The 20,002-nt window shown below is 42.7% G+C and overlaps 1 protein-coding gene across 1 annotated transcript; it reads right to left on the minus strand.

Moving 5' to 3' along the window:
- Positions 1-2,086: 2,086 nt before the first annotated feature.
- On the minus strand, positions 2,087-2,713 carry LOC100436557 (tubulin beta chain). The gene has a single exon (XM_002824215.6). It carries the CDS (start codon positions 2,705-2,707, stop codon positions 2,267-2,269), a length of 441 nt encoding a protein of 146 aa, XP_002824261.4. The 5' UTR covers positions 2,708-2,713; the 3' UTR covers positions 2,087-2,266.
- Positions 2,714-20,002: the final 17,289 nt, after the last annotated feature.

Consider the following 20,002-nt stretch of genomic DNA (forward strand, 5'->3'; position numbering starts at 1 on the left):
TCTTTCTCTGCCTTCACCATTTCCCCTTATCTTTTAATTTTAACTGAAAATTGTAACAGATCTCTATCCATTATGCAGCCCTTTCAAGTGGAGACTGTTGATTCTCTCACCATCTCCCTGGAAAGAGCATTCAGAGCATTTCACTCTCCACCATTTCTAGCCCATCACTCTTCCACCATTGTACAAACAAATCCATGCTCCTTTGAGGATAATGCTATTGGGCTCTACTCTTGACACCTCTTTGTTGCTGTCATTTATACACCTCTCTGACTCACAGACTTTCCCTTCTCTCCAATCATGCTGAAATTCCAGGTGGTTTCAGCAACTATTTAGTGCACCCACTCAACACTCTGGCCTCTCAGTTTCTTGATCTCCCTGGTATCAATACTTTTCATCTCCATCTGTTGTAGTCTGTTCTTTTGTTGCTGTGATGGAATACCACAGACTGGGTAATTGATAAGGAAATTATAACCTTACTTCCCATTTAAACAAAAAATAGAAGCCATCAGATACAAATTCTTAATCTTCCTTGTACTAAATCTATAAACTTATTTCCGATTGCAGAATTTTTTCCTCCTTTCATCTTGTCACATTTTTCTTCCCCAAAAGGGTAATTTTCCCTGTGTTCTGAATTTCTTTCCCTCAGGTCTTAGGGTACTTACTTGGCTTGATCACGTCCTGTACCATTTCAGTCTCTTCCTCTCTACTGGTTTCTTTCCATGAGCATTTTAAGCATGTTCAGAAAGGGCATCGTTTTGCAGTTTGTTTTCAAATCTTGCAAGGACTTATGTGGGCTAGCAGTTGCCTGCTATTTGGGTGCCCTGTGATGACCACTTACTTAGCTTGATTGTAAGTTCTGTAAAGTCTCCAACCATGTCTATCTTGAGTATGAATCACAGAGCTCAGCGCAAAATAAATATTCATAAATGTCATTGATGAACACTCACACTCACTGAGTATTTTCTCTGATCTCTCATTTGCCTTCACCATTGCCCTGTGAAAGAGGTCGTATTATCATCCCCATTTTCCATGACACTCAGCTGATAGGATGTAAGCTTCTCTCAGGGCCACACAGTTTCTTAGTACAAAGCAGGATCCAAACTCACTCCTTCTAATTTTGAATTGAGTGTTCCTTCCTGTCTGTCAGATGCTCAGTAATCATGCTGTGTCTTACTCATTTTCCTGGCCTTGTGTGTGTTTAAAGTCTTGTTTCTTCAACAAGAGGTTCTCTTTTTTTTTTTTCAATTCCCATTTATTTTTGGCTCTTGGGGCGATGTCATCTTTTCAATATGAAAAAAAGCAGCAAGTTCAACACAAAATAGAAATCTCAAATGTAGGATAGAACAAAACCAAGTGTGTGTGGGGGAGGAAGCAACAGCAAAAGGAAGAAATGAGATGTTGCGAAAAAGATGGAGGAGGGTTCCCCTGTCCTCTGGGGATTGACTCAAACACTGATGTGGCAGTATACACCATTCCACAGTCAGGGATGTTCATTCTTTTTAGGGGGTAAGAAAAAGTGGGGATTAAGAGGACATTTCTGGAGGCTTAGGGACCAAGGCTGGACTCTTTCCCCCGCCTCCTTGATCCCTTTCTCTGATCAGGGGAAAGGAGCTTGAGTGAGGGAGGTAGAGTTGGAAAGGGAAGGATTCCACTTGACAGAGTGGGACAGACCCCTCCAAAGAGTAGAGCTTGGAGGGAGATTGAAAGTGGAGATAATACTGCTGACACCTCTCTTGAAGCTGGGATGGGAAATGGACATACTTGGAAATTAGTGACTTTAATAGCCTGGATTTCCCTCTCCAAAACTTTTAGAATGGAAAATCACATCCCCTTCTTTATATAGAGTCTTCTACCCACTACTTTCTACCATTTTCTACTTTGGGCTTAGGATGGTGGCCATTATCTACATGGGTTTTCAGCACCTGGTTTGTTCTAAATGGCATCTGGATGAGACCCAGCTTCTTGGAGATTTTTAAGAGGGAAATATTAACTGGACAGATGGAAGGAATGGGCACCAGAAGGAAATACAGGGTCACCCAGAATGGCAGAAACCTAGGTTTCCCAGAGTGGAAAGAGAGAGGAGATATTCAACAAACAAGTATTTATTGAGCGCCTACTATGTGCCAGGCACTGTTCTAGACCCCCCCAGAAGAAAAAACAAAAAACAAGATAGAGGCAGCAAACACAAATTCTGAGGGAGAGGAAAGGGGCAGTTGAGTAAGACGGCTAAGGGAACTGAGAAGCCTGAGGTGATGGGGGCTCTGTCTTAGGCCTCCTCTTCAGCCTCCTCACTGAAATCCTCCTCCTCTTCTGCAGTGGCATGCTGGTACTGCTGATACTCAGAGACAAGCTCGTTCACGTTGCTCTCAGCCTCGGTGAACTCCATCTCGTCCATGCCCTCGCCTGTGTACCAGTGGAGGAAGGCCTTCCGGCAGAACATGGCAGTGAACTGCTCTGAGATGCGCTTGAAGAGCTCCTGGATGGCCGTGCTATTGCCGATGAAGATGACTGCCATCTTGAGGCCGCGAGGTGGGATGTCACAGACAGCTGTCTTGATGTTGTTGGGGATCCATTCCACAAAGTAGCTGCTGTTCTTGTTCTGCACATTAAGCATCTGCTCATCGACCTCCTTCATGGACATCCGACCATGGAAGACAGCAGCCAAGGTGAGGTATCGGCCGTGGCGGGGGTCACAGGCAGCCATCATGTTCTCAAAAAGAGATTCTCTAAAGGCAGGGTCCAGGCTAAGCTCACAGCAGGTACTCATATTCTTTCCTTGGCTTTTATTTATACTTTTTTTATTTTCCAGTTAACACTTGGTTAGCATATGGTAATTGTTTTTCTGAAACTTTGAAGTGTGTGGTTAATTCATTATTTCTCCACTGGAGGGCAAGCTTTCCAATTCAAATTTTACTTTTCTGATTTCTTGAGAATGAAAAGAAGGACCGTACATTGGCTAGAGTTGTTTTTTGTTTTAATTGTCTCAGGGAAATGAGATTGTTGCCGTGTGTTGGAAGTGTCTGTATTTCCTTCTTGTGTAATATATAGATTTCTGATCCAATATGTCCTGATCATTGCCTTCTGCAGAGGTTAAAAATCCCAGATACAGCCTTTGCTATGTGTAAAGCCCATGATCTGGCCAATGTGTCTGAGTGCAGTTTTGTGTGGGAGAGGGCCCTGATACAAGAGCGGAAAGAACGGGGACTGGTCGCAGGCAAGTCACGCCCTCCCTGGCCCCCTGTTCCTCGCCTGTAGCGTGAGGAGGGTTATCTAGGTAACAGCATCCCATGATTCTGGACCCACAAACCAGAAGGCTCTGAGAGTCAAAGACTGTGTCAGACCCATTTTGGTTACCCCACAAGTCCCTGCCCTGCCATAGTTCACTGAGCCAACACAGAACAGTCCTGTGACCAGATGTGCAGGTGTTTTCCACACACGAACCAATTCTCCAACACCAGCTGGGTGTCCTACAATTCAACTGAATCCTGACACTGTTTACCTGAAGTCAGCATCCGACCCCGCAGGTGAAGGGCTCAGTCCCACAAGACCGCCCCCTCTTCAGATGCCGGTCGCAAGTCCGGGCCTCTGCTCCTTCTGACCGACCAGCTATAAATCACGGCTTCCCATGACTCCTTCTTTGGGTTCCATCATTTGCTTGAATGGCTTACAGAACTCAGGGAAACAGTTATATTTCCCATTTATCATAAAGGATATTACAAAAGATACAGATGAAGAGATGCACAGAGTGAATTGTGCGGGAAGGAGCATGAGTTTCCCTGTCATCTCTGGGTGCCTCACTCAACACTTCCAAGTGTTCAGCAACCTGAGAGCTCTCCAAACCCTGTCATTTTAGGTTTTTTGGAGGCTGCTTTACTAGGCATCATTGATCACATCCTTGGCATTACCGATTAACTCAATCTTCAGTCCTCCCCCATCCCTGGAGGTGGAGGGTGGCTGAAAGTTCCAGCCCTCTAATCACATGGCTGATAACCAGCGTTCCCCACCCACCAGACATCTCATTAGCATAAAGAAGACACTGACACAACACTTCAGAGATTTCAAGAGTTTTAGGGACTGTGTGCCAGGAAACGGAACAAAGAACACTATTTATATTTATATTTCACAAAATCACAATCCCCGAGAGTTACGCCTGAGCAGCCATCTCCTAACTGAAGGAGTAGGACCAGTCATGGTTCTGGGCACCGTTTAGTCATCTCAGCCCTCATCCTGGGCTCCTGTGTTTAGACAATGGGAGTTTTGAATATGGGACAAACGGGAACCAAGCCTTTTAATGCAGCAGTGTGACTTGTTCCACATAGAAGAATATGGCAACCCTGTATATGTGAATTTAGCTTCCAACAGTTATCCTGCACATGGGGGTTCTAGGTTTCCCCTGTTTATCTCTACTTACAAGAGGCGTCATTTCGTTAGCAGAAATGATAACTGTATTTTCCAAACAGGGAAATAAAAAAGAAGTTTTTTTAAAAAAGAAAAAATGATAACTACCTTATCTACATAATGTGAAATGGCAACCATTGACAACAAACAAGAGAACTAAGCAAGATTGTCTGTTGGTGACTTCCAGTAATATTAATTTGTACTTTTTTCTCCCCTCATTTATGAGCACATACATTGTAGCAGGAATAAAAGCTTCAGGAATATTTTGTGGCAGAAAAAGTCGAAATGGAAAAAAACATCATTAGTTGCTTATTTCCCACCAATAGAGTAAGGCTGCCATTATTCCATTTCACTGGCAAACATTTGTATCTAGCTGAAAACCTTCCCAGACCCTCCAGGAGCAGAGATTGAGGACCACTGCATTAAACCTTCAAGGCTGGTCTGCTGCCTCTGATGGAGTTAATCTGTTTCACATATGTGTTGAGCTACCTTACAGCACTTATATACCCCATTTCCCGCACACTAACTTGCTGGGGCATTATCTGGATTCATGTCTTATCACTGCGACTGGACTGTAAGCTCCTTGAGCCAGGGTGAGCGACACTGCCTGGCTTTGGATTCCTTTTCTGCCACTTAGCAGAGGTGTGATTTTGGCATGTTAGTGAATCTCTCTGTTACCGGAAAGGGTTCCGGGTCCAGACCGCAAGAGAGGGTTCTTGGATCTTCCACAAGAAAGAATTTGAGGAAAGTCCACAGAGTAAAGTGAAAGCAAGTTTATTAAGAAAGTAAAGAAATAGAGAATGGCTACTCCATAGATAGAGGAGACCTGAGAGATCCTGGTTGCCCATTTTTATAGTTATTTCTTGATTATATGCTAAACAAGGGGTGAATTATTCATGCCTCCCTTTTTCAGACTATATAGGGTAACTTCCTGATGTTGCCATGGCATTTGTAAACTGTCATGGTGCTGGTGGGAGTGTAGCAGTGAGGATGACCAGAGTTCAGTCTCGTCACTATCTTGGTTTTGGTGGGTCTTAGCTGGCTTCTTTACTGCAACCTGTTTTATCAGCAAGGTCTTTATGACTTGTATCTTGTGCCAACCTCCAATCTCATCCTGTGACTCAGAATGCCAAACTGGTTGGGAATGCAGCCCAGCAGCTCTTAGCCTTATTTTACCCAGCCCCTGCTCAAGATGGAGTCGCTCTGGTTCAAACGCCTCTAACATCTCTATGCCTCAGTTTCCTTATCTACAAAATAGGGCATTGGTACCTTCTTCATAGGACTGCAGTGAGGACTAAACGTATGTAAAGCACTTCAATTGCCATCATCATTGTTATTATTCTTTTTGTATCTCCACCTCACCTTGCCAGGGCTCTGGCATCCTACAAGGACTTGGGATCCTAATGGATTCTACAGATCAAGGTGGCTTTCCATTGTTCCTTGAGTTATTATTATTATTTTAGACAATAGGAACTCCGTGGCTAGCCCCTCTCCTGGGACCTCTGAGGCCTCCAGGGCTCTAATACCTGGAAGGAAACTGAATGCTGTGAGAACATCTCCGGGAGCTTAAGAAACCCATAACCGGGCCCTTCACAGAGATTATTTTTTTTTTCTTAATTATCAGTGTGTAGTAATGGTCTAACTATATTCCATAAGCCAACTAAAGAAAACAGGTTTACAAAGTCTGGCAATTCTACCAACACCCTACATTAAACTGTAGAGAGAAATACTCTAAAAGATGATGATCAGAGGTTTGGATTTACTTGGCCTGGGATAGAAACTGGGCAATGACATTTCTTTTAAAAACCAGTGTGGCCCTGGCAGAGAACAAATGTTTGGCTCTGGGACAGTGATTCTCCATGCTGGCTGCACATTCTAATCTCTTGAAGTGAGTTAAAAAATATACATCATGCTCAGGACTCTCCCTCCAGATATTCTGATTCAATTGATCTGACCAGGGTGGGACCTGGGTGTAGTTTGTGTTTAAAGCTCCTCCGGGATTCTAATGTGCAGCTGGGACTGAGACTCTCTTCTCTGGGAGGTGACAAGATAGGAGATGAAGAGCTTGCAGAGGGTGGAGAGGCTGTGTTGGGTTGGGGGTTAGTAGCGGGAGGATCAAGGGAGACCGTTCACTGCTGTATTTGAAAGCAGCATCTTCCTAGTTCTTGAATCTCTTCCCAGCACATGATCTGAGACTAGGGCATGGAGGAAAGAACATGGGTTTTGGAGTAAGATGGGTTTGGTGCTGCCCTTCAAGTTGGATAACTTTGGGCAAGTCATTTATCTACTGTGTCTCCTGGGTGATGCAGTTAGAATTTGGTCTGATTGTAGTCCATCTGGCAGCACTCTGTACTTAGGAGCTGTTCTCCTTAGTTTAGTAAGCATTTGAGCCTCTTTTTAAAAATTTTTATTTATTTATTTATTTATTTATTTATTTGAAAGGTAGCTGGTTAGAACCTTCTGAGCCCAAGGAGGCAATTGCATCTTATAAGCAATTTGTTTATGGGCTGGATGTTGCAATCAGAGGCTCCAGATGGGTCCTCCCACAGCCCCAAAGACCCCTGACAGTGTTTCCTGAACCAAAGACCAAAGAGCCAGACTAAACCTCAAAAAGCATATGAAAAATCATGAATGTTTAAGCTGGGTGCGGTAGTGTATACCTGTAGTCCCAGCTACTCAGGAGACTGAGGTGAGAGGAAGCCTTGAGCTCAAGAGTTCAAGGCCAGCCTGGGCAACATAGCAAGACCTCCATCTCTAAAAAAAATTGTAAGTGTTTATATAAAAAGATAAAGATAAAAATTCAATGGCTTAGGTAACATTTCATAATTTTTCTTTCTTTCTTTCTTTTTTAGACAGGATCTCACTCCTGTAGCCCAGGCCAGAGTGCAGTGGCACGATTGCAGCTCACTGCAGCCTCGACTTCCTGGGCTCAGGTGATCCTCCCACCTCAGCCTCTGGAGTAGCTGGGACTACAGACATGAGGTTTCACTGTGTTGCCCAGGCTAGTCTCAAACTCATGGACTCAAGTGATCCACCCACCTCAGCCCCCCAAAATGCTGAGATTACAGGTGTGAGCCACTGTGCCTGACCATAATTTTATTTTAATGCAAAGATGTGCATATTTCATATTTTGACACAAAATTTGATCACCTAAAACTAGAGGCAGTCTGGAAACTTCAAGCCAGGCATTCTAAGCTTTTGTATCTTTAGATTTCTCATAGCACTTAGGTGCTCAGAAAATAAAAAAAAAGAAATCAGATTCAGAGATATGGGGAAATAGGTAAAAATCTAGTCTGTTGCTCTCTCATACCTATAGTCTCTGTTGTTTGAAATATGAAATATAAATGATCTATTGCTACTATAATACTTCTTTCCTTTCTTATTTATTTATTTATTTATTTATTTATTTATTTATTTATTTATTTGAGACAGGGTCTCCTTCTGCCACCCAGGCTGCAGTGCAGTGGCACAATCACAGCTCACTGTAGCCTCGACCTCCTGGACTGAAGCAGTCCTTCTGTCTCAGCCTCTCAAGGAGCTGGGACCACAGGTGCACGCCACCATGCTTGGCTCATTTTTTGTAGAGATGGGGTTTTGCTATGTTGCCTAGGCTGGGCTCAAGGGATCCGCCCGCCTTGGCCTCCCAAAGTGCTGGGATTGCAGGCAGGAGCCACTGCGCTCGGTCTCATTTCTCATTTCCTGCTAGTCTTCAGAATTGTCATTACCACTGTCCAAATTCACCCTGTTCAGTACATACTATGAAATCCTCAAAATGAGCTTGGAGGGTCCTGATTCATAATGGGGACCATTACAAGTGTGGCTCCGCAGGACATAGGCTACTTTTGCTCTCTACTTTTTAAAAAGTATATTTTTAAAATGGTGTAGCTAGCTCCACTTCCACTGCTGCACTGATACAGGTGTACAATATGTAACTAGATTTTAAGTGCAAGAAAGCATGGCACAAAAGATGAGGTAGCTAGCTGCAGCTGTAGGTAGCTGTACCTACCTCATCTCTTGTGCCGTGCTTTCTTGCCCTTAAAATCTAGTTACACATTGTATGCCTGTATCAAAACATCACATGCACCCCATAAATATGTACAACTATTATGTACTCATAATAATTACAAATTAAATTATTTTTTTAAAAGATTAAAAAAATCTAGTTGGAAGAGGTGAAGGGGAAAGGTGAGAAGTAGTGTAGGAGTGCCGATCACAACTAGGGGTGTGGGTGGGGGGAGGCGGCTTAAGTCAGGGCATGCGGTGTAGAGGAAAGAAGTCACAAGAGCGAGGCTGTGACTTACACTCAGTCTTGTATAATCACTTAGTGTCTTTGCTTGGCATTTCTCACGAGTAAAATGTTCATGGTAAAGGGCAGTGTAGAGAAAAAATGTAGAGAAGTATATACAAGAAGAAGTATATGCTGGTAATTTTTTTTATTATTATACTTTAAGTTCTAGGGTACATGTGCACAATGTGCAGGTTTGTTACATAGGTATACATGTGCCATGTTGGTTTGCTGCACCCAGCAACCTGTCACCTACATTAGGTATTTCTCCTAATGCTATCCCTCCCCCAGGCCCCCACCCCACGACAGGCCCCTGTGTGTGATGTTCCCCTCCCTGTGTCCATGTGTTCTCATTGTTCAATTCCCACTTATGAGTGAGAACATGCAGTATTTGGTTTCCTGTCCTTGTGATAATTTGCTCAGAATGATGGTTTCCAGCTTCATCCATGTCCCTGCAAAGGACATGAACTCATCTTTTTTATGACTGCATAGTATTCCATGGTGTATATGTGCCACATTTTCTTAATCCAGTCTATCATTGATGGACATTTGGGTTGGTTCCAAGTCTTTGCTATTGTGAATAGTGCCGCAACAAACATACGTGTGCATGTGTCTTTAGTGTAGCATGATTTATAATCCTTTGGGTATATACCCAGTAATGGGATCGCTGGGTCAAATGGTAGTTCTCATTCTAGATCCTTGAGGAATCGCCACACTGTCTTCCACAGTGGTTGAACTAATTTACACTCCTACCAACAGTGTAAAAGTGTTCCTATTTCTCCACATCCTCTCCAGCATCCGTTGTTTCCTGACTTTTTAATGATTACCATTCTAACTGGTGTGAGATGCTATCTCATTGTGGTTTTGATTTGCATTTCTCTGATGACCAGTGATGGTGAGCATTTTTCCATGTGTCTGTTGGCTGCATAAATGTCTTCTTTTGAAAAGCATCTGTTCATAACCTTTGCCCACTTTTTGATGGAGTTTTTTGTTTTTTTCTTGTAAATTTGTTTAAGTTCTTCATAGATTCTGGATATTAGCCCTTTGTCAGATGGGTAGATTGCAAAATTTTCTCCCAATCTGTAGGTTGCCTGTTCAATCTGATTGATAGTTTCTTTTGCCATGCAGAAGCTCTTTAGTTTAAGTAGATTCCATTTGTCAATTTTGGCTTTTGTTGCCATTGCTCTTAGTGTTTTAGTCATGAAGTCTTTGCCCATGCCTATGTCCTGAATGGTATTGGCTAGCTTTTCTTCTAGGGTTTTTATGGTTTTTGGTCTAAAATTTAAGTCTTTAATCCATCTTGAATTAATTCTTGTATAAGGTGTAAGGAAGGGATCCAGTTTCATATACTGGTAATTTTTTATTTTATTTTTTGTGACAGAGTCTTGCTCTGTCACCCAGGTTGGAGCACAGTGGCGTGATCCTAGCTCACTGCAGCCTCGACCTCCTGGACTCAAGCAATCTTCCTGCCTCAGCTTACAGAGTAGCTGAGACTTTAGGCGCGTGCCACCACTCTCAGCTAATTAAAACAAATTTTTTTTTGTAGAGATGGGGTCTTGCTATGCTGTCCAGGCTTATCTCAAACTCCTGGGCTCAAGCAATCCTTCTGCCCCAGCCTCCTAAAGTGTTGGGATTACAGGCATGAGCCACCATGCCCAGCCTGGTAAATGTTTAATAACTGACTCTGGGGGTGTGTAGGGGATGGGAGGTGAGAAAGCCCTGCTAGGGAGAATTTGCTGGTTTTGTGCTATAAATACCGCACACCTGGCTGATTTCCAGCTGCCAGCAGCAAATGGGTATGTTGACTCTTGGCTGAACGCATGAGAGATCTCCATTAATTTCCCACAGGAAAAGGGGTCAGGGTGGGAAGGAACAGCACAGAATACTTATAATGGTGAACACCCACATTTGAGATATTTGAAGCTAGAGGGTTGGGGACTTTGGTGATGGGCTATGGAGCCGTCTCTCTCTCTTTTTTTTTTTTTTTGAGACAGAGTCTCACTCTGTCGCCCAGGCTGGAGTGCAGTGGTGTGATCTCAGTTCACTGCTACCTCTGCCTCCGAGATTCAAGCAATTCTTGTGCCTCAGCCTCCCAAATAGCGGGACTACCAGCTAATTTTTGTATTTTTAGTAGAGATGGGGTTTTACCATCTCTACTTCCTCGTGAAACAACCTTTTTTGATTACCTGCTCCACCCTGACTCATTCTGATCACCTGCTCCACCCTGACTCATTCCGATCACCTGCTCCACCTTGACTCATTCTGATCACCTGCTCCACCCTAACTCATTCTGATCACCTGCTCCACCCTAACTCATTCCTATCACCAGCTCCACCCTAACTCATTCAGATCACCAGCTCCACCCTAACTCATTCCAATTGCTACCTGCGCTGCCCTGACTCCCGCCAAAGCACTCACCCCGTCATTCTCTTTAAATTAGCCAACTGGAATTAGTTTAGCCTGTGCGGTCTAACCCTAGCCAATAGAGGAACGACACAGCGGCAGAAGCCACATGCATCAGGGATAAGAACCCCTTCCCCTTCCTTGTCCAGATGTGTGCTCACCATTGCTCCATCTGTAAGGGCGCATCCTTCTATAGAAGTACCTTGCCCTGCTGAGAATTAAAAGAAAATTTTATATTTGAGTGCTATTTCTTTGTGGCACTGACTTTATATATAACAACCGGGAAGAAAAAGAGGTTTAATTAGACTTACAATTCCACATGGCTGGGGAGGCCTCAGAATCATGATGGAACGTGAAAGGCACTTCTTACATGGTAGCAGCAAGAGAAAAATGAAGAAGATACAAAAGAAGAAACCCCTTATAATACCATAAGATCTCGTGAGATTTGCTCACTACCACGAGAACATTATGGAGGAAAACACCCACATGATTCAAATTATCTCCCTCTGGGCCCCTCCTACAACACATGGAAATTATGTGAGTACAATTCAAGATGTGATTTGGGTGGGGACACAGAGTCAAACCATATCAGATGTCATGCCTCAGGAAGCCTCTCTCATGAAATGCTTAGCTTGATGTGTGCTTCCTCTCCCTTGCCAGGCAGTGAGGTTCTAGATGCAGTTTCTTGGATCCCCTCATGCATCTATACCCCTCAACATCCTCACTGTGGCCATGGGAGGGGCTCAGTAGTTCTTCATGTCATGAGTGGGCTTGTGGTTTTTCAGGGAGATTACTCTTGGTGAGGATTTCCCATTCCCTCCTTTCTGCAGCCCAGGATGGCCTTGGTTGCAGAAAGTATCTACCAGCAGAGGCTGGGGAGGGGAAGACAGTGGGACAGGCTGAAGCCGCCATACTGCCTCTGGGAAGGCTGATCATTTAGTGATGTGTTTGGATTTCCATGCTTTCAGCTTTTTTGTTTGGATTTTCTGTGCTTTTAGCTTTTGTCTCCTATTATGGATAAAACCAAATTCTCCAAGCTTTGAGAGAAATTTGGAAGTGGTTGTCAGAGGTGGTGTCTTCAGGAGTGGAATTGATTCAGATTCTGCTGGGAAAATTTGCCAAGGCCGATCTGTCAGGACAGCCATTGAGACCCACAGCAGGTGTATGAGAGTGGTTGCCAAACTGTGTGCAACGTAGTCACCAAATTGGAAGGGGGTATCTCCCCCAGGGTATTCTTATGTGGCTCAGGCCTCCATCCATATTCTGGGGAGCACTGCTTGTGCATCAGATTCTCTTGAAGTAGCAAGAACACCCAGAGGGCACTGACTTTTCCATATGCTTACCCCATGTTGGCCTGCCTTCTGTCTACTGTAGCACAGAATCCTCACACCACCCATTAGGAAACAATTGTCTATGCTGAGCAAACAAGGTTCAATGAGGCTGAGAAACTTGCCTAGATTCAGACAATAAGTGGCGAGCCTGAGATTCAAACCCATGCTGGGTCCCCTCTCCAGCCCAGGCTCTTTCCTTTAGTGCACATGCCAGTGTTACAGAGAATTGTTTCCCAAAAGGAGGGACCCATGCTTAGTGCCATGGGGACCTGGCCCTAATTCACATGAAATCATTTAGTGAGACAAGCATCCTTTCTAATCCCCTCTTTCAATCCTTCTCACTGGAAATATCTTAGTTTGGTGATAGTATATCCCTAATGCCTCCCTAACTGTTGTTGATCCCCCTTTTTAACAAAGAAAGTAGGCCTTCCACATTTGCAACTCTAACTAAAATCTTACAGTGGTTTTTTTGTTCTTCTCACTGCAACCTGCACCTCCCAGTCTCAAGCAATCATCCCATTTCGACCTCCCAATTAGCTGGGACCACAAGCGCACGCCACCACGCCTGGCTAATTTTTGTATTTTGTTGGTAGAGACAGGGTTTTGCCATGTTGCCCAGGCTGGTGTTGAACTCCTGGGCTCAAGTGATCTGCCCACCTTGGTCTCCCAAAGTGCTGGGATTACAGGCATGAACCACCATCCCAGGCCAGAGTGTTGTTGTTGTCTTTTAGTATTTATATTCTCTTCTTTTTATGGCATATTATATTCATTTACATTTATAGTAGTGCTACAAAGTTTTCTTCAAAATATTTCTTACATAAAAAAGATTAGTTGAATTAAGGAAAAATTAGGTATATAAAAGTATAAGTTCAACCAATAGTACTGGGTTAACTAGATAACCACATGTAAAGGAATGAAGTTAGATTCTTTCCTCATATCACACACAAAAATTAACTCAAAATTAGATCCAAATATATAAGCTAAAACTATTAGGACTCATAGAAGAAAACATAGGAGTAAATTTCGAGAACTTGGGTTAGGCAACAGTTTCTTATATATGAAGCACAAGCAACAAAAATGTATACATCGGATTTCATCAAAAGCAAGACTTTTCCATCCTGGCTAACACAGTGAAACCCCGTCTCTACTGAAAATACAAAAAATTAGCTGGGCGTGGTGGCAGGCGCCTGTAGTCCCGGCTACTTGGGAGGCTGAGGCAGGAGAATGGCGTGAACTCGGAAGGCGGAGCTTGCAGTGAGCCGAGATCGCACCACTGCACTCCAGCCTGGGCAGCAGAGAGAGACTCTGTTTCAAAATAAATAAATAAATGAAAGTAAGACTTTTGTGGTGCAAATGATCCTGTTTTAGTCCATTCTTATACTGCTATAAAGAACTACCTGAGACTGAGTAATTTATATAGAAAACAGTTTAATTGACTCACAGTTCCGCAGAGCTGGGGAGGCCTCAGGAAACTTACAATCATAAGGGAAGGCAAAGGAGAAGCAAGGCACATCTCACGTGGCAGCAGGAGAAAGAGAGAGAGAAAGAGAAAGAGAGAAAGCAAGGAGGGAACTGCCATACACTTTTAAACCATCAGATCTTGTGAGAACCCATTCATTATCATGAGAACAGCATGGGGGAAACCACTACTGTGATCCAATCACTTCCCACCAGGTCCCTCTCCTGACGCATGGGGATTACAATTTGAGATGAGATTTGGGTGGAGACACAGAGCCAAACCTTATCAGATGCCATCAAGAAAATGAAAAGACAACCCATAAGATGGGATAAAATATTTGAAAGCTATGTATCTAATATGGGACCTGTACTCCAAATATATAAATAATTCTTACAACTCAATAATAAAAAGAAAAATAACTCAATTAACAAATGGGTTCAAAGGCCAGGCATGGTGGCTCATGCCTGTAATCCCAGCACTTTGGGAGGCCGAGGTGGGCGGATCACGTGGTCAGGAGTTCGAAACCAGCCTGGCCAGCATGGTGAAACCCCGTCTTCACTAAAAATACAAAAAATTAGCTGGTCATGGTGGCGTGCATCTGTAATCCCAGCTACTCCGGAGGTTGAGGCAGGAGAAATCACTTGAACCCGGGAGGCAGAGGTTGCAGTGAGCCAAGATAGTGCCATTGCACTCCAGCCTGGGTGACAGAGTGAGACTCCATCTCAAAAAACAGACAAACAAACAAACAACAACAACAACAAAAAATAAAACAAATGGACAAAGGATCTGAATAGATGTTTCTCCAAAGAAGATAGATACACAAAAGGCTAATCAATAATCATATTAAAAGATGCTTGATGTCACCAGTCTTCAAGGAAATAAATGAAAACCACAATGAGATGCCACCTCATAACAACTGGGATGGCTGCAATAAAAAAGACAAATAATAAGTATTGGCAAAGCTGTGGAGGAACTGGAACCCTTATACATTGCTGGTGGGAATGTAAAATGGTGCAGCCACTTTGACAAACAGTTTGGCACTTCCACAAAATGTTAGTCAAAGAGTGATCATTTAACCTAGTAAATGCGCTCAGTGAAATGAAACATATGTCCACAGAAAAACTTGAACACAAATGTTTATAGCAGCATTATTCATAATAACCGCATAGTGGAAATAATACAAGTTTCCAACACCTGATGGATGGATAAATAAAATGTGATATATCCATATAATAGAATATTATTTGGCAATAAAAAGGAATGAAGTTCTGATACATGCTAAAATACAGATGAACCTTGAGAACATTATTTAAGTGAAAGAAGCCTGTTACAAATCATATGAATCATTTGTATGAAATATCTGCAATAGGCAAATCTATGGAGACAAAAGTGGATTAATTATTCCTCAGAGTTGAGGGGTGTGTGTATAGAACGGGGTGTGAAGAATCGGGAGCAGCTACTAATGATCCGAACTTTCTTCTGTGTGGAATAAATATGTTCTAAAATTAGATTATGGTCTGGGCAAGGTGGCTCACGCCTGTAATCCCAGCACTTTGGGAGGCTGAGTCGGGTGGATGGCTTGAGTCCAGGAGTTCAAGACCAGCTTGGGCAATGTGGCAAAACCCTGTTTCTACAAAAAATATAAATATCAGCCTGGCATGATGGTGCATGCCTGTGGTCCCAGCTACTCAGGAGGCTGAGGTGGAAGAATCGCTTGAGCCCGGGAGGTCAAGGCTGTAGTAAGTTGTGATGGTACCACTGTACTCCAGGCTGGGTGACAGAGCGATATCCTGTCTCAAAAATAAAATAAAATAAAACTAGATTATGGTGATGGTTGCAGAACTCTGTGAATATGCTAAAAAACATTGAATTGTGCACTTTAAATGGGTGAGTTCTTCTTAATACAGCTGTTAAAATAAAAGTACTAAGCAGATATAATGAAGCTCATAAAGAGAGTACAGAAGTGCCCAAAATGCTGGGAAACTCTGAACTAGAGCATGACATTCCTCAGGGCATCTCGTGTACCTCTCTGGAGACAAACTGTCTGTATGCGTTTCCTTTCTATTCTCTGTTGTGTTACTCATAGTCACAAGTAAATCAATCCAATTTTGGCTTAGACTAGTAGCTGTATTACTCAATCAGATCAAAAATATAAGAGCAAAATATAGGTTGGCTTATGAAATGAGTGGTAGAGGTGCTGATGGATGCAAAAGAAGGAATCTAAAATACACGCTGGACCAGTGCCTGAATGGAAGGAGGAAATTTATGTTATGAGAGAGGATCATGTGCCACTTCATGCTCTGAGTGTTCCCATCTGTAAATACAGAGCCTGATCTGCTTCTCACCGTGCGCAGAGAAAAACAGAAGCAGTGGGGGCTGGCCTCATGGCTGGCACCCTCAAGTATCTCTGCAAATCAATGTGCCTAAGAGAGTTGTTTTTTTTTTTTTCTTGAGATGAAGTCTCGTTCTGTTGTCCAGGCTAGAGTGCAGTGGCATGAACTCAGCTCACTGCAACCTCCACCTCCCAGGTTCAAGCAATTTTCCTGTCTCAGCCTCCTGAATAGCTGGGATTACAGGCGCACTCCACCATGGCTGGCTAATTTTTGTATTTTTAGTAGAGATGGGGTTTCACCATGTTGATCAGGCTTGTGACTGTGAGTAACACAACAGAGAATAGAAAGGAAACACATACAGACAGTTTGTCTCCAGAGAGGTACACGAGATGCCCTGAGGAATGTCATGCTCCAATTCAGAGTTTCCCAGCATTTTGGGCACTTCTGTACTCTCTTTATGAGCTTCATTATATCTGCTTAGTACTTTTATTTTAACAGCTGTATTAAGATAGAACTCACCCATTTAAAGTGCACAATTCAATGTTTTTTAGCATATTCAAAGGGTTCTGCAACCATCACCATAATCTAGTTTTATTTTATTTTATTTATTTTTGAGACAGGATATCGCTCTGTCACCCAGCCTGGAGTACAGTGCCACCGTCACAACTTACTACAGCCTTGACCTCCCGGGCTCAAGCGATTCTTCTACCTCAGCCTCCTGAGTAGCTGGGACTACAGGCGTGCACCATCATGCCAGGCTGATATTTATATTTTATATATTATATATAATACATATCTCATTTATAATATACATTACATATAATATATTATATTATATTGTATATAATATTCAATATAATATATTGAATATTATATTAGTTGGGCACTTCTGTACTCTATGAGCTTCATTATATCTGCTTAGTACTTTTATTTTAACAGCTGTATTATATATATTGAATATATATAATATATAATACATAATTATATATTATATATAATATATAATACGTAATTATAGGTTACATAATTATAATACATAATTATAGGTTTCTCCTTAAACCTATAGTTCCACTCCAAATTCTCCATTTGTTTAATTGATGCCAATTACATGGTTCTCCAGAATGAAAATTCCCATGTAAACTGAAATTAGAAATTTAAAAATTTTCAGTGACCATAAGACTCTAAGCATGTTAAAAACAAGTTAAATATACCACATATTTTCATAAATATTCAACATAAAAGTACAATTTTATTGGCCTTTTAAACCTTTAGTTCATGTATCCAATGATTAAATATTACATACTGATGACTATCACTTATTCCTATTATCTCTATTTTTACAGAGATATAGCTGTAATCAATATATATTAATTAACTTAATTCCAATAAATATGCAAAAAAGGTAACTATATGAGATGATGACTATGTTAATTTACTTGACTGTAGTAACCACTTCATTATATCAAAACATCCCATGTTGTCAACCTTAAATATCTGCAGTAAAAAAATTTTTAAGTATATATTAAAATCAATCAATCAATAAAAAGGCAGAGAAGATTAGAATTTGTATATCAACATCATTCAATAATTTAAAACTTTTCTTAATTTTATGCCAAAAATTATGGAGTGATGTCCATCAAACGCCTTTTTAATCATCTATCTGTGGACAACTTGAGTAGCGCCTTCTTCAATTTTGACAGAAGCAATGAAGTGGACGTGTCCTGACTTGCCTGGTAGCGGAGAGGCTTCAGTGCCCCACCCACCTCCTATGGGCAGTGCTCATATCAGGACATGCTGGTGGGTGTCTGACTGTAAATACACGTCTGTCCCCGAGAGAGCTTCCCCTTTGCCTGAGTGTGAGGGAGACGAGGGACAGGGAGGTAATGCCCTGGGACCAGCCCTCGGTGGATGACAAAGGAGATCTGGAGGATGAACACCCCAGCTTCCCAGCCCGTCAGGTGGGATAGCCTTGAGTGCTCCACAGCAGCTCCCAGAGTCTCCTACCTGAGCTCAGGCCCAGCCTCTCACAGTGGTAATGTGCTCAGTAAGGCGCTCTGTACCAGCTTCCTTCTCTTCACAGTCACTTCCGGCTCCCCTCTGGTGCCTCCTGGGATTATCACAGGATCCTTAGGATGTCGCTTCACCAGCCGGAAACCTCTGTGGCCAGTGGCACCTCTGCTTGGGTTTTGCTTGCACCCACTGGGTTTGTTCTGCCGACTCGGCCCGTCAGGCTGAGCTTGGCTTGTGCTACCAGCCTGGATCCCACTCCTGCCAAAGTCAAGCCAAGCACAGAGAGGCAGGGAGTATGTGAATGAGCAATCACGGGGTCTGGCCACTGCCCACAGCCAGGTGTGCCATCTGCAGCAGGGTGGGCAGCTCCAGGCACCGGCACAGGCAATGGCTTCGTGCGAGGCTACGGCTGGACCAGACATACTACAAGCGGCTTCTGCTTCCAGACTAGTGTCTGGACAAGGTGGAAAGCAGTGGTGCCTGAAAGCTTGGAGACGCCGGGAACTGCAGAGCCCCAAAGAGAGCGTTATAGCACGTCACAGCCCTTGCTTGGGAGCCCCAAGTTCTGGGGTCCCTCCACCTCTGCCCACCTGACATAGTGTATTCTGAGTTTTGTGGTTTTATTACTTGCTGATTTAAAATATATTTCTAGCACACATATAGGCATGTCAATAACATAATGATTAATTTTAATTGCTTTTGACTTTTATAAAAAAGATTTTTTAAAGTCAGTGTGGGCTGATATAACAAAGTACTGTAGACTGAGTGGCTTATAAACAATAGAAATTTATTTCTTACAGTTCTGGAGGCTGGAAGCCCAAGATCAGAGTGCCAGCCTGGTGGGGCCCTGGGGAGGACTCTCTTCTGAGTTGCAGACTGCCATCTTCCTGTTGTATCCTCAAAAGGTGAAAGGAGCACTATCTAGCTCTCAGGCCTCTTCTTATAAGGGCACTAATCCCATCCAAGGGGGCTCTACCTTCATGATCTGATTATCTCCCACAGGCCCACATTGGGATTAGGGTTTCAACATATGAATTCTTGGTGCAGCAGGGGAAGCACAAAAATTTAGTCCATTGCAGATATCATGCCATATATAATCTTCTGGGACTGTTTCCCCACTTAATGTTTTTTTGTTACGAAGTGTCATTCATATTGTTGTGGTTAGCTGTGATTCATTCATCTTCACTGCTACATAGTATTCCACAGTGTGAATATACCATAATTTATTAATCTGGCCTTCTTGACTCCAGAGTGTAGGCTTTACCATGTGTTGCTGTAATCAACATCACTGTGGTGAACATTCTCATAAGGGGCTCTCTCTCCTTGTGCACACATGCCAGAGTCTTCCTTGGTTTCTACCAAGGAATGAAATGCTGGGTTAGTAGTAGGATGTGTGAATGAAAACTTCACAAGATAATGCCAGACTGTTTTCCAAAGCGGTTGTAGCAATTTATACTCTTGCCAGCAATGTTTAAGCTATCTTATTCATCTACCCACTTTAGTACTTGGTGTTGCCAGACTTAATTTTTGCCAATCAAATGGATGTAAATTGGTATCTTTTTATGGTCTTGATTTGCATTTCCAGAGTTATTTATCAGGAGTTCAATAAATGGCACTGGAGAAAGTTACTATCCGTATGAAGAGTAAATTAGATTTCTATCTTACATCAGACATGCAAATCAACTCTGGATGGATTAACCATTCAAATATCAAAAGCAATTAAAACTTTCAGAAGGAAAAAGTGGTGAATATCTTTAGATCTTGAGGGTAGGGAAGGCTTTCT

The sequence above is a fragment of the Pongo abelii genome, chromosome 14 (genome assembly GCF_028885655.2).
Source record: "Pongo abelii isolate AG06213 chromosome 14, NHGRI_mPonAbe1-v2.0_pri, whole genome shotgun sequence".
Lineage (NCBI taxonomy): Eukaryota > Metazoa > Chordata > Mammalia > Primates > Hominidae > Pongo > Pongo abelii.

What these genes read in the sequence shown, in the direction of transcription:
- LOC100436557 (XM_002824215.6), bottom strand. Translation starts at nt 2,707, where the DNA reads ATGATGGCTGCCTGTGACCCCCGCCACGGCCGATACCTCACCTTGGCT.